The sequence below is a fragment of the Schistocerca nitens genome, chromosome 3 (genome assembly GCF_023898315.1).
Source record: "Schistocerca nitens isolate TAMUIC-IGC-003100 chromosome 3, iqSchNite1.1, whole genome shotgun sequence".
Taxonomy (NCBI): Eukaryota; Metazoa; Arthropoda; class Insecta; order Orthoptera; family Acrididae; genus Schistocerca; species Schistocerca nitens.
In genome coordinates this window covers 551,725,731-551,738,810 of record NC_064616.1, presented here as the reverse complement: position 1 = coordinate 551,738,810, position 13,080 = coordinate 551,725,731, and the positions used below count along the sequence as shown (strand labels likewise).

Sequence of the window (13,080 nt, the reverse complement as noted above, 5' to 3'; positions counted from 1 at the left end):
AATTCACAACATTTTTTTGCAATTTTTATTTATATATTCAAAAATATACAGTTTTTTGGAAAAAGGCTGTGTTAAATTATGCAGAAGGTACTGTGTAACATTTACTGAAAGTTTGAAACAAATATGTTTGGAAGATCCTTAGAAAACATGTAATTAGTATGAGAAAATAAAAGTTTTGGGAATCGAGCGACAAAGATTGGATTAACTTTTTAGTGCATTCCAGGTCCATAGGATGGATTATCTTCATCCTCTGCAAACTCCTCCTCCAGCTTCCTCTTGTTCCTCCTCCTGTTTACTCTTGCTTGTATTTCTAGACTCTTTACAGCCCTGTCTGCAGCCCGAAGGCGTTCCTTGTCTAAAGCAAGCATCGCTCGTACCATGTTACAACCTATCTTCATTCCCATATTTCTAAATACCTTGCACCTTACAATGTTGCCTTCATTGAAAGTCGCAACAGCATCATACACTGCAAAGTGAAGTGTTTCTATTCCAACAAATACAGTCTTGGGGATTTCCGACCATATAACACTATTTACACTTTCATTGGGGTTTTGAGTTTTTCCGTGGATACACTTTTTCAACAGTTCAGGTGCTGCTAAGTCTCTGAAAATAGGTTTTATCACCTCCATTATTGCATGAGGCAGACTATGCTTATGAGTGTACACCTCACCAGTTAGCAATCCTTTGTTATATTTACACCAACTGTCTTCTTCTTTGGGACACAAGCTATGTTGGGGATTTTCATCGCCTTTATTGTTTACAGTAATAACACATACCTTTGGCTTTCCAACATTTCTCATTTTCTTAAAAGCCTTCAGAGGATGTCTAATTACTTTACTTTTACTCATTATTATACTTCAACAAAACAGAGACTCAAGAAGCAGAATTAATTACGAATATTTTCGAGATAACGACAGAGTAAATAAACATGAAACAATCGACAATCACACCAGCGATATATATTGAACCATCACAGGTTAGCCACAACACATACTTTATCTCATATCACTAAAATGTACCTGATGAACACGGACGTTAATAATAACACCATTTGACAGCAGTTTAACAGCGCCACAGTGGATCACGCCCATGTGGAACACATTTCAAAAAAAAAAAAAAATTAAAAATAGTTGTAGTCTTCGGAATTGAATAAATTATATATCTATTAAAAGGTAATAGTCTGCAGATTCAGAAAACGCAAAAAAGTAAAGATTGAACTTTTCATGATTTTGAGCCTTTCCGGAGCCCCTTAAAAAATACGTATGCTAACGATCCATACAAATAATTGTTATAGTACTATGAACTGCAAAATTACGTGATAAGATAGCCTGATAAACATGCGGATTAAATTACTCTCACGTGGAACACATGCGTAGTTATTGATTTTGAGACATTCATAAATGTGGTATGTTTGTTGGTTGATTTTTCACGGTTGTGTTTTCTTTCTAAAGCACAGCAAATAAACAGCTTAGATTTGACTGAACTTCTAAGATAGTATCTTTTAGTGAACTGTTTGCATAAGTACCTCACTTGGCGGTACTGATCTCCCGTTCCACAACCTCTTTCTTGGTCAGCTCCTATTAACTGGCACTCACTCCAACCGCCTGCGACCCAACGGAAGACGTTGCACGGTGAGTTGCACACTTTTGTTTGAACTATCTCTCCACAAGGACGGCCGCCAAACTCTGGTTCACGTAGCAGCTAAACAAAGAGAATACTATTAGAGATATTGAGAAAGGAAACGATCTATTTTAAACACTAAAACTGATTATTTGAGATGAAAAGCGCAGAATTTAAATCTGGATTAAACGTCACGTTTCGTTATGCCTGGTATTGGTGTTTGTTTTCATACTCACAAATTACGTTCTTATTTTGGTTTACTCGTATCTTAATTTCTGATCGTTGTTTCTGTGTGTACGACGGTTAAGCATAAGATGAGATAATGAAGAGTACAGGTACAAGTATATTCACTGAAATAGGAATCGAATGAAAAATTACTGTTTATTGGAACATACACTGACGGGAAAAATCCCAACACCAAGAAGGAGCTGTGCAACATAAACGAAAGTTAGTCTGCATGTATCGACATCTGAACAATGACATCCATTCAAACTTCTCTCCAGTCAAATTAGAGTGGTGCTAGAGGCGCCATTATGAGATTCAGATCAGGTTTACTTTAAATACACGCTGTTGCGGTCGTGAGCGTTAGTTACCTTTGAAATTGGATTTGGTGAGTTGATGTTAGTCAGGAATGCCTTAAAGACGACGAAGACGCCATTACCAACAGCTCACTGAATTTTAACGAGCTCGTGTAACAGTGCTACGAGAAGCCAAATGCTCCTTCTGTGATACTGCAGAAATATTTGACGGAAATGTAGCCACTACACATGATAGGTGGCATCAGTGATCACAGGAAGGTACGGTCACAAGAAGACCCGGCTGTGGACGGCCACATGGTACTGCGGAGAGGGAAGACCATCGCATTCGGTGTAAGGCCGTGGCGCATCGTACAGCATCTGCAGCAGCGATTTCAGCGGCAGTTGGCACCACAGTGCCACAACGAACTGTTACAAATCGGTTACTTCAAGGACAGCTCCGAACCAGACGCCCTGTAACGTGCATTCCGTTGACCCCAAACCACCACCATCTGCGACTCCAATGACGTCAACCGAGAGCTCTTTGGAGTGGGGGGTTGAGGTCTGTTGTATTTTCTGATGAAAGCGGGTTCTGTCTCTGTGCCAATGATGGTCATGTGTTGGCCAGGAGGAGGCCAGTTGAGAACCTATAACCAACATGTCTATATGCTAGACACACTGGACCTACACCTGTAGTTATAATCTGTGATGCAATTTTGCGTGACAGCAGGAGCACGTTTATGGTCACTGCGCGCACGCTGACTGCAAATTTGTACGTAAGTCTGGTGATTCGACGTGTTGCGCTGCCATTCATGAACAGCGTACAGGGGGTGTTTTCCAACAGGATAACGCTCTCCCACATAACGCTGTTGTAACTCATCATGCTCTACATAATGTCAACATGTTGCCTTGGTTTGCTCAATCACCAGATCTGTCTACAATGGAGCACCTGTAGGACATCATCGGATGACAACTCCAGCGTCATCCACAAGCAGTATTAAATGCCTTTGTATTGACCGACTAAATGTCACAGACATGGAACTCTATCCCGCAAACTGACATCTGGCACCTGTAAGACACAATGCATGCACGTTTGCATGCTTGCATTAAACATCATGGCGATTGCACCGGTTATTATCGTACCACCAGTTAACATTTGCAGTGGCTTTTCTCGCGATATATTAACCTGTGATATTGCTGCGTTAACCACTTAAATATGTTACCTAGACAAATGTATTCCCGGAATTTCATTATCCTATATGAATTATTTCTTGGTGTTCGGATTTTTTTCCGTCGGAGTATTTTATATCTTTAAACATAATTTAGAGTTGTAAAATGGAAAATTCATGTGTTGCGAAATAATGCTTCATCTGCAAGTACAATCCATGTTTTGTCCACAGACTGATCTTTTCTTTCCATGTAAGTGTTCCGTAGTTTTTTCTCATTTTGGTATATCAGAATATAGATGTAATTTCAAATAAGTGAATTATGCTGGCATCCGACGATGATAAAAAATAGTTATTCACGAATAAACTGTGACACGCAAAAAGGTACTGATTACTCTTACTTTTGTCCTTTTCGTCACATAAATAATCATGCAATTTCTCTACATGTAGCAAATATAAAACAATACTGGACAGCGTTAGCAAATGTTGGACTAAAAAAGTTGTGTTTCAACAAAGTTCAGTGAAGATCATGACACACATTTACTCATTCACGAACACGCTTGTGTGATGATTCTTCTGTTTCTCATACCACTGTTACTAAGTGGTCGAAACTAGTTACTATTTATGGATATGCAATTCTGCTGATCTTGTAGTCCTCGGTTGTGACAGGTAGGTTTCCACCATCGCTCCTCTGTTAATTTGATGATTAGAAAAAAAGAATACTCAAGAACAATGTTTGAGCAGCAAACAGCTCCAGTGACCTGAAACTGACAACATACGTTGAAATACAGAGTATAAAAACAAAACAAAAGTAAACAAGTGCAATTTTTATAATCACACTTCCGACCAGAACAGTGTACTCCTCCTTCGTCGGTAAAATTGTACGACAAAATACACAGTATTAGTCACTGGAAGCAACATAAAAATTCTTACTAATGTTTTTACGACTCTTTATGATAAGGAAGAAAAGAAATAGCATGTTTTACTGTCCTTAGAGACAGCGGTAAAATGATGGAAGACTGAGTTTTAAATTTTTATAGACGAAGAAGTAATTAGAGATGGGCATGAGGTCGGATGCGGAATTATGGGGAGTATAGTCAATCGTGTTATTTTCAAAGGAATCATCGTTGCATGTGCCGTGTAGGTTTCAAGAAACAAAGGAAAAACTAAACGATGTTCTTCGAATGGGGATTTCAGTCTCACTCCCTCTGAAAGTGGACTCTGTGGGCTACACTCAGTATCATTCCCCTCGTTTTGTGTGCGACGATTCAGCAAAGAAGAAAATTAAGAAACTGACAGTATGCAAAAGGCAATAACAGCCTACATAAATTAGCTGCAGAACATCAACTATGCTCAGTTTTGGGTACTGAATCAGGTCAATGTTTAAGACAACGGAGAATGTGCAGTTACAATTCATATCTGTACCGATATGCACAGTAAAAGAAATCTATGCTGTTATAACAAAATTTTCTAAGCTTTCAAATCCTATGGGCACTTGACCTATGCGAAAAGTCTGACCTTACACACAACCATTAAAGGATCTAAAACTGACCATAAATTACATGTTGAACTCTTTTAATATACATTTAAAACTAAATAATGTTTTACAACAAATAAATAGATTCAGGTATGTTAACGTAAAACCTCATATGCGATATCTTGCAGAGTTGGCTGTACTTGGTATCTGTTCGTGAGGGCTGCTTTTTTAAGCTTCAATTTTCCCTATTTTTCAGATTCATTAATATCTGTAGACTGCTGCGTATCATCATATGAAACCTAAGTAAATATACGGAGATCTTGCAACATTTTTAAAGGCTAATCCTTGATTTGAAAGGAGAATAATTTCCGAAAACAGCTTTGCTTGTGTTGGTTACACACATAGTAAATAAGTATGATGTGTTGCTTGGATTAAAGTATTATGTTGTTCAAGGCACGATTTCATGGAAATCACAGAATAAAATAAATTTATTACCCATCATCACACTTTGCACCAATATCTCAACTAGAGGATAAAGGAGACTGAAAGTCACTACTTAGAGTTGCAAAAATTGGATATCAGTTGGAAGTAATATGTTAAATTTAATGTTGATAGAGGATACATTGTAGCTAAAAATTTCCAAAAGTTTTGAATGTTGGTAACAATTAATTTATAAGAATAAGGAACAAACGAAACCTTTATGCAAATGCATTAATAAATAGCAAAGTAAGTGTGAAGCTGAATTACTACTGGGTATTGTTTTCAACGATAGGTTTATTGGAAGGACCACAAAGCTTCAAAAGAGTTACACATATACACTTGAATGTGTGTGCTATTATTTTCAAAAATTCGCATTTGTCTCTTTACTATGAATTCCTTGAAAAAACGTCACGTTGCTGAAATTGTAAAAGATCACTAGAAAAGCAGATACCTATATATAAAGTTACTTAGAAACACGAAATGTAATAGCTAGGAATTAAATGAAAATTGGCTGTATACTGATTTTAAAAATTTGTGAAGGTAATGTATTAATTTCGTACAAAAGGCAGAAATACCCCATAAAGACAAAAATTCGTCCTTTGATTGATGATTGTATGTAACATCCAGTTATAACATTTTAAGATGGTTATATAAAGCAGTACAATAAAATGGAAAAATTAGTTACAGCATTTATGAAGTATATATACTTAATCGTGATATATTTTGAAAAGTATGCAGGACAGTACTTGCTATCACATAATTTAATCACTTCTGCAGTGTTCTAAGTCAATGATGGTACTATTTGGATGGCAGAGAGTAGCTGTCTGAAATACCATCAAGTCCACTTTCGTTGTTAGGTTATCTTCAATCTGACTGCTACCTTTGACATGGCAATTCTTAAAACTGGCAACATAATGAGAGTAATTATATAAAAATGTTTCTGAAATTTTTTTAAGCTACTGTATTATTGTCTTTTTTTAGTAAACTATATTCTCTCCTCTTCTGACGAACTTCACACAGAGTCCCTGACACTACAGCAGATTCATTTACGTTCTTCAGGTAAATATACTCCGTCGCTGTTTAGCGCTGTTCTTCAGGGAAATGTACTTCTTGTCACCGTTTCCTGTTTAGCTCTGAAAGAAGACAAGTTAGTCATTAAAGCTGGTTAATGAACTGCAACTGTCATTAATTTAATGTAATTGAAGTCTAGAGGAATAAGACTTACATTGAACTTTGTCAGCTGGTGAGGATATGACTTTTGTATTCTCTTCAGTCCGTGTTTTATTCCATTTGTTGTGATCATACCAATCCTATTCTGGTAGCTGTTATTTCTTTATGCAGCCATATGCTAAGTTACGATTATTTGAGATTCTTCGTACTTTAGAATTATGCTCCACTCATTTTGATGTTTTCGTCGAATGGTAACCTTTAATTCGCACGTATTAGCAATCCCGTTGCTTGGTGACTCTTTCTTCACTTGAACAGTTTTAATATTTATGTTTTATAGCTTTTCTTCCTTAGTGACATTCTTGATGAACTGTATTTTGCTTATATTTTGAAGCACTTACATACAGTTGATGATTAGAAGTATCCAGACAACCACTTGTAGTTGCAGTATACATTTATCCATGAACCCATTACATGAAATGTACCATCACAGAAGAGGCCAACCTTTTACATTTATGGCTGTCTCTACCATCAAAGGCGTTGTGGCAGCTCATTCTCTGTGTAGTAGTGAACTGAGCACAGGGTCTGATGAACAACCTCTGGTAGGCCATAAAGAAATCACAAGTGTATAACACAGTTATTTAATTCCTGAAAGTTACGTTCAAGTATTATTACAGTTTGGTATAATCATTGAAATGATTGAGGCGTTCTTCGTACCTGTAGACAAGCTTTCCGATACTCATTTCATAAAAATGTTGCTGCCCATGAGTTTAAAGTCTTGATGTTGTCTTGAAGCTCCTGGTGAGTTTGGAAGAGCTATCCTCCTAGTCCCTTCTTCATTTTAGGTGGAAGATAGAAGTCACTCGACACTAGGTCATGAGTCTATGGCAGGTTAATCGAAGATGTTCCATTGAAACTGCTCAAGGAACCGTTCGGCTACACCAACACATGAAGATGGGTGTTGTCATGGGTCAATGCAATTCTAGAAGTCAGCATACCTCTTCTCAGCATGCCTCTTCTTCTATTTCGAATGTAATTAAGTTTCACAATAAACTGTTACATTAATCGTGGTCCCCAGACTCATTAATTCCACAAACGTCACATTTTTTTGGTCCCAAAGTATGGTAGCCATAACTTTTCGGTCGTCGAAAGTTTGTTTGAATTTTTGTTTGTTTGCTTGGTGAATCTGCGTATTGCCATTGTTATGGCTGTCATTTTGTTTTGGCATGTTGTACCATGCCAAGTTCTCACCTCAGGTGTCAAATTGATTTCAAAAAATCGTTTCCTTCATCGACATAATGGTTAGGGATATTAAAATCTGAAGCCATTTGGCGAGTTTCATGGGTATTAGACAACATTTTTGAGACCCAGTGAGCGCAAAGGTTTTTCTAGCCTAAGTATTCCGTGACGACAGAGTACAGAGGAGATCCTGAAATGTCCGGAAATTCCATAGACAAAGCACATACGGTGAACCTACTGTTTTCTCTACCCACTTCATCGGTTCGAACACTTCGTCGACTCGTTGAACAAGGTCGTCTTTTGCGACGGACTTGCGTCCTTGACGTCTTCCATCATGCACTTCAATTCGGCCATCTTTAAATATTCGACACCATTCATGCACAACACTATTACTCGTGAAGTTCTCTCTGTGTACTCAGCTTATTCTTCGATGAATTTTCATCTGCAGTATTCCCTTTTGTTGGTAGGAAACGAATAACGCTTCGCAATCGGCAGTTGACGGGAGAATCAGTTGAAGTGGTCACGTTTATGTGCCTGCAGCTCAGCACAGACTGACGTCTTGAACTCAGCAGTGACAGAACGTGTGGTACGGTAGATGAGCAGTCGCCTACTGCGCATACCACCCGCCTGCCACTCGTTGGAAGATATCGTATAAGCCACAAGAATGTCTTTAAAATCTCTGGTATGTGACTGATGTGCGGAACAACAGAATAGTTCATATATCTCGATGAGAAACGGACTAACTTCTGACGCCTCCCTGTAGAAATTTGTCCGTAGGTAGTACTACCTTCAGTTACACGAACGTTCTCCTGCATTCAGAATATCACATGTTATAACGAGATTCAGTACTCCTTGAAAGCTCTTTAGCTGCATCCACTGGTGTTAATCGAATACAGAAACTGAGATGGCATCCACTTTTTGTCACAACGATGTACTGCTTATGAGCAACAGTTGGACCAAACTTTCTATTCTGAAGCCTTTGGTGATTGACTCGCTCTCCAATACCCGAAAGGCTTGATGATAAGGAAACGGCCATGTGATTGGACATTACTGGAGTGTTGTTGTTACTCTTGTGATGGTAGAGGAATCTTCAATAATAAGTGGCGCAAGGCCCCAGAGGCCAACAGGGAAAATTTACATGAAGGAAATTTGGTCAGTCAGTCACTTGATCACTGTATTCCACATTAAATGGTACTGTGTTAATCTAATCCTTTAGCCGGATGGACAGTGTACAAATAAATGCGTCGAAAAGGGAGGAAAATAAAGTTATTATTCATCTGAAGTGCTAATATTATAAGCTACGATGTGATGTGCGTATGTATGACTAAGGTGGAAGGCCGAAAGAGATATTTGACAGGCAACTGCAACATAAAACAAGCAACAAGAATTTTGGAACTAAATTTGTTGTTGAAATGAATGGCGAATAAGTATACAGACTAAACTGAGCAGTCAATAATAACTCAACAAAGAGAGGCTGATGAAACATACAACATACGCCACGAAACTGCTTATATTATAGCGTAAGCTATAAAGTCAGAATGAGAACCGTAAAATAATATACAGTTAGTGAAGAATAGTCTGCGTGGAAGGCGTGTGTGTGTGTGTGTGTGTGTGTGTGTGTGTGTGTGTGTGTGTGTGTGTGTGTGTGTGTGATGATAAATTACTTAACATGTACTAAACATGTGGAGGTGTTATATTAAAAATCTTTATCATATAAAAAATAGTTTTTGTCCTGTATGCAGAAAATCAGCCAACTAACAAGTAAAAAAAAAAAAAAACGATGAAGAACAGCGCCAGATCCTGGAACGTGATGCATATTCGGAAGAAACTGGTTAAAAGTAAATGAGTATATTCGGAGTGTTTAGTCTTAACAAGTTCTAAACGATTTTTAGACCCAGGAAGATCTATCAGCAGTTTAGATGAAGAGTTGCTGTTAAGCACACATGAAACACAAAAAAATGAAAGCATGTAGTGAACTTCTTATGAAAGGAAAGTTATGGTCACACTCTTCGGCATCCAGTGTTGTGGAAGAAGAGAGGTGGAATAAACACGGGGAAACAATAATTGCACAGACAACGTGAAAGATTAAAGATCAAATACGGTAATACAAGAGGACGTGATACTTCTAGAATCAGTGAACATATTAGAGGGTGAAGGGATGTAAAATTATGAATGCAAGAGCAAAATATATATGATACAGGATGTTATCTTCATATATTTAAGGATGGATCAATATGAGCATTGCCGCCCATTTAGCTTAGCGCTGCATTTGGGTTAATAGAATGGTTAACTACTGAATATTGCGCATAAGATATTAGTGGATGATAAATGGCAACTGAAATATCTAGTCATGATTTGCTTACGCAAATAACTGTAAAATCAATTAGATTCCTTTATTTAAAATACGTGTTTGTAAAAGGATTTCCGGAGTGTGAACTAGGAAACGAGACGCAACTAAACTGGTATCAGACAATTTCATTAGTGGCTTACATGACACACGTTACCGATATGGGTTCTGAAAGTCAGAGGAATCTGTGGTTCGTTAAATACGTGACTAATACGAGTGAAGTATGAAAATGGCAAATTAGAATATTTATAAGCAGAAAATCAGCATAAAATATGGAAACAATGTTGTGAAGATTTGTCAGGATTTGTGTTAGTAGTATGTTGTTTCAGTAATAACTGTCAGCGGGAGTTGTGAATGAGAAGGAAAAGGGTTCTCTACTTTGAAACACGGGTTGGCATTAAACACGTGGTTTAACGCGATTACCTTGAATTTGTGAAACATGTAATTAATGACTTTTAGGATGGTAGATGATGGTCGAACTTCGCTAATGTTGCCGGATAATGAGCATTACTTCAACGGTGGGAGGCAGGTACACAGTGAGGTAATTTAGCACTTGCTCGACGAACTTGTAGTCTGCGGTATACAAGCTGAGATATTCTGACACAGATTTTCAGTAATGTCCTTGAGTCACTGCATTTCTCTTGGCTGCAACACACTCCGGCAAATAAGGGTACACTCAGGTAAATACAGAATGTCAGTCATCCAGCAGGTCCAGAGGCGTCCATCTGCTTTTGAGTATCAAATCCTTTCCGTGACTCGTTACTCCACAATACCTTGTTCCACTGCTCTACAGAAGAAAAACGGCATTGTTTGCACCAATATAAGTGACGTTGCGCATCTGCTCTTGAGACCAATAGCTTCTCTACAGCAGGAGCCCCGTAGAAACCAAGTCTGCCACTTAAATCATGCATATCTGTCACTGACTTCAGTGTCCGACATGCAACGGAAGTCGTTATAAGGATGTCTCAGGACTGAACCGTTCACTTGGTTAAAAGTTCTACGATCTCTGCCAGACTTTTCTTTACATCAATAATACCAATGATTGGGTATAGTATTTCCCTGGCTTCATTTGGCGATACTGGCACTAATAGTGGACCTGTTCACAAGTAACTCTAATCAAACCTCTCTAGCGGAATGTCAACCACTACAGTCACGCCCTGTTTGAAACCACCAAATTCTCACTGTTGGTTAATTCTGAAATCAAACACTTTTACGACGTTGATGAATTCTTCCTGATTTTATAAATCTTCGTTATATACAGTTTAACGCCAGGTCGGGTTGAAGCAGAACTGGTGTCAAATCACTACAGTTTACCACTTAACCTGCCAAAATGCCATTCGCATTGTCATTGCAGACTCAACCCACTGTGGTTTCTTGACAATGAAAGACAACGCAATGCAGCGTGTGCTGCCAGTCTGACCCGCAGCAGGTGGCAGAGGACTGTCGACGCTAACAGGACCACACTCACTGGGTGTCGAGCCAACATTGTGGACAAAGACGTACTACCTGCGGCAACCATGCGGTAGAAAGGCCGTCCCGAGGTTTATATTCAGTGGTGTAGTGCCCCACTGTTTCTTAGGTGAATCCTTTTCTATCCATTTGTTCCACAACGCATCACTGTCGCAGAAGGATGTCCCGGTTGAGTCAGAATGTTTCGGTATCGCAAAACCGTCGACTGCAGATCAATTACTGTCTTCTGTTGCTCACTAATATTGCTTCCTTCCACGTCAACGAAGCCTATTGGATCTTCCTCTCACGTTCCTACTTCGTTTGATGACTCTTCATTGTGTCAGCTCAGTGCAGTACTGACCTTTACGGTCACACAAGAGAAGACGGCGCTGGACCTACGTGTATATAATCTCTCCACCATTTCCACCATTTATTGCTATTACACTTTCCAACACGTCATCTGAGTTCCGATTCATTTGGCCATTTCTGATCAGTGTTTCAATTCTGACACACTTCTCGTCCGTTCCGGGCACTGCAGTACTGTCGTGTTTCTGTCATTGAATCAACTGAGAGGGCATGTATGCTCCGTGACAGCATGGGGCGTATGTGCTATGAGACGCGGCCAGTACAACGAAATAGATATTATCGGGGCGGAGAGCCACGCAAGCTGTACAACTCCCAATGGCGAGTGTAAAATATTTCCTGCTACGCCATCATGGTGCTGTGTGAAACAGAGATCAAAGCGCATGTCTTACGTTGCAGTCGTCTGCTACTCACGCTTTTTTTCTTTTGCTTCTTTCATCTAGTCCCCTTCAATAATTTTGGGGTCTTTGCTTGCTTAATACGTTAATTATCCCTTCGGAGGTACTACGTTGTTTTTTAACTGTACAGACGTGGTGTTTGTTCAGTTTTGTCTTTTTTGCGCTTTGGGAGTCTCATCAGTCGCAGTTTATAGGAAAACATATCCTTAACTTGAGCCTAATGATACAGATCTACACTATCACATTTTCAAAACTTTAAACACACATTCTGCAGTGGTCCAGCTTTGTGACGATGATGCAGAAAGTGTAAACAGTATGTCTTCACAAAATGTTGTTAATATGGATCGTACAGTCAGAGGACAGGCCCCTCTCCTTATAACCAGGCGACATCTGATCAATTATTTTGAAACTGTGTGATACCATACGGTACCTTTAATCCAGTGATAACTGCTAAGGTACAGTATATTGATTGGTATGGATCATAGTTATCGTGATTCATTACATATCCTCTTATTTCAAATCTTACTTCATGTTGATTGTGATGGCAACACAGGTTGCCAAATTGCGTGTCAAACTGGTGTAGTGGAACAAATTTAGTCCTTGTGGCCTTGAACATTGTTTGCTATGAGACAAATAAATAACATTCATATTAGTAAACACGTTGATTTGGCTGTAGCTATCTGCTGAATAACAATAGCAAAAACGCTTGATATTTTTCTTCTTTCTTACGGTACCATGACTTTGGACGTATGAAATATGGTGCACAACTTTACTAAATGTTCGACGTTCGTTGATGTAACAAATCAGCTTCACTTGAGCAACTTTCATTGCGCCCTGTATTAGTTGTTCTGAACTGAAA

At 38.7% G+C, this 13,080-nt stretch overlaps 1 protein-coding gene across 4 annotated transcripts in view; it reads right to left on the bottom strand.

The window, feature by feature from the left end:
- Nucleotides 1-13,080, bottom strand: part of LOC126248455 (thrombospondin type-1 domain-containing protein 7A-like) — a 1,193,762-nt gene that overhangs the window by 139,866 nt on the left and 1,040,816 nt on the right. For all 4 annotated transcript variants that reach the window (XM_049949448.1, XM_049949449.1, XM_049949450.1 and 1 more), the window contains one exon: nt 1,526-1,701. In XM_049949448.1, the coding sequence (XP_049805405.1) occupies nt 1,526-1,701 (176 nt within the window). The remainder of the gene's footprint in view (nt 1-1,525; nt 1,702-13,080) is intronic.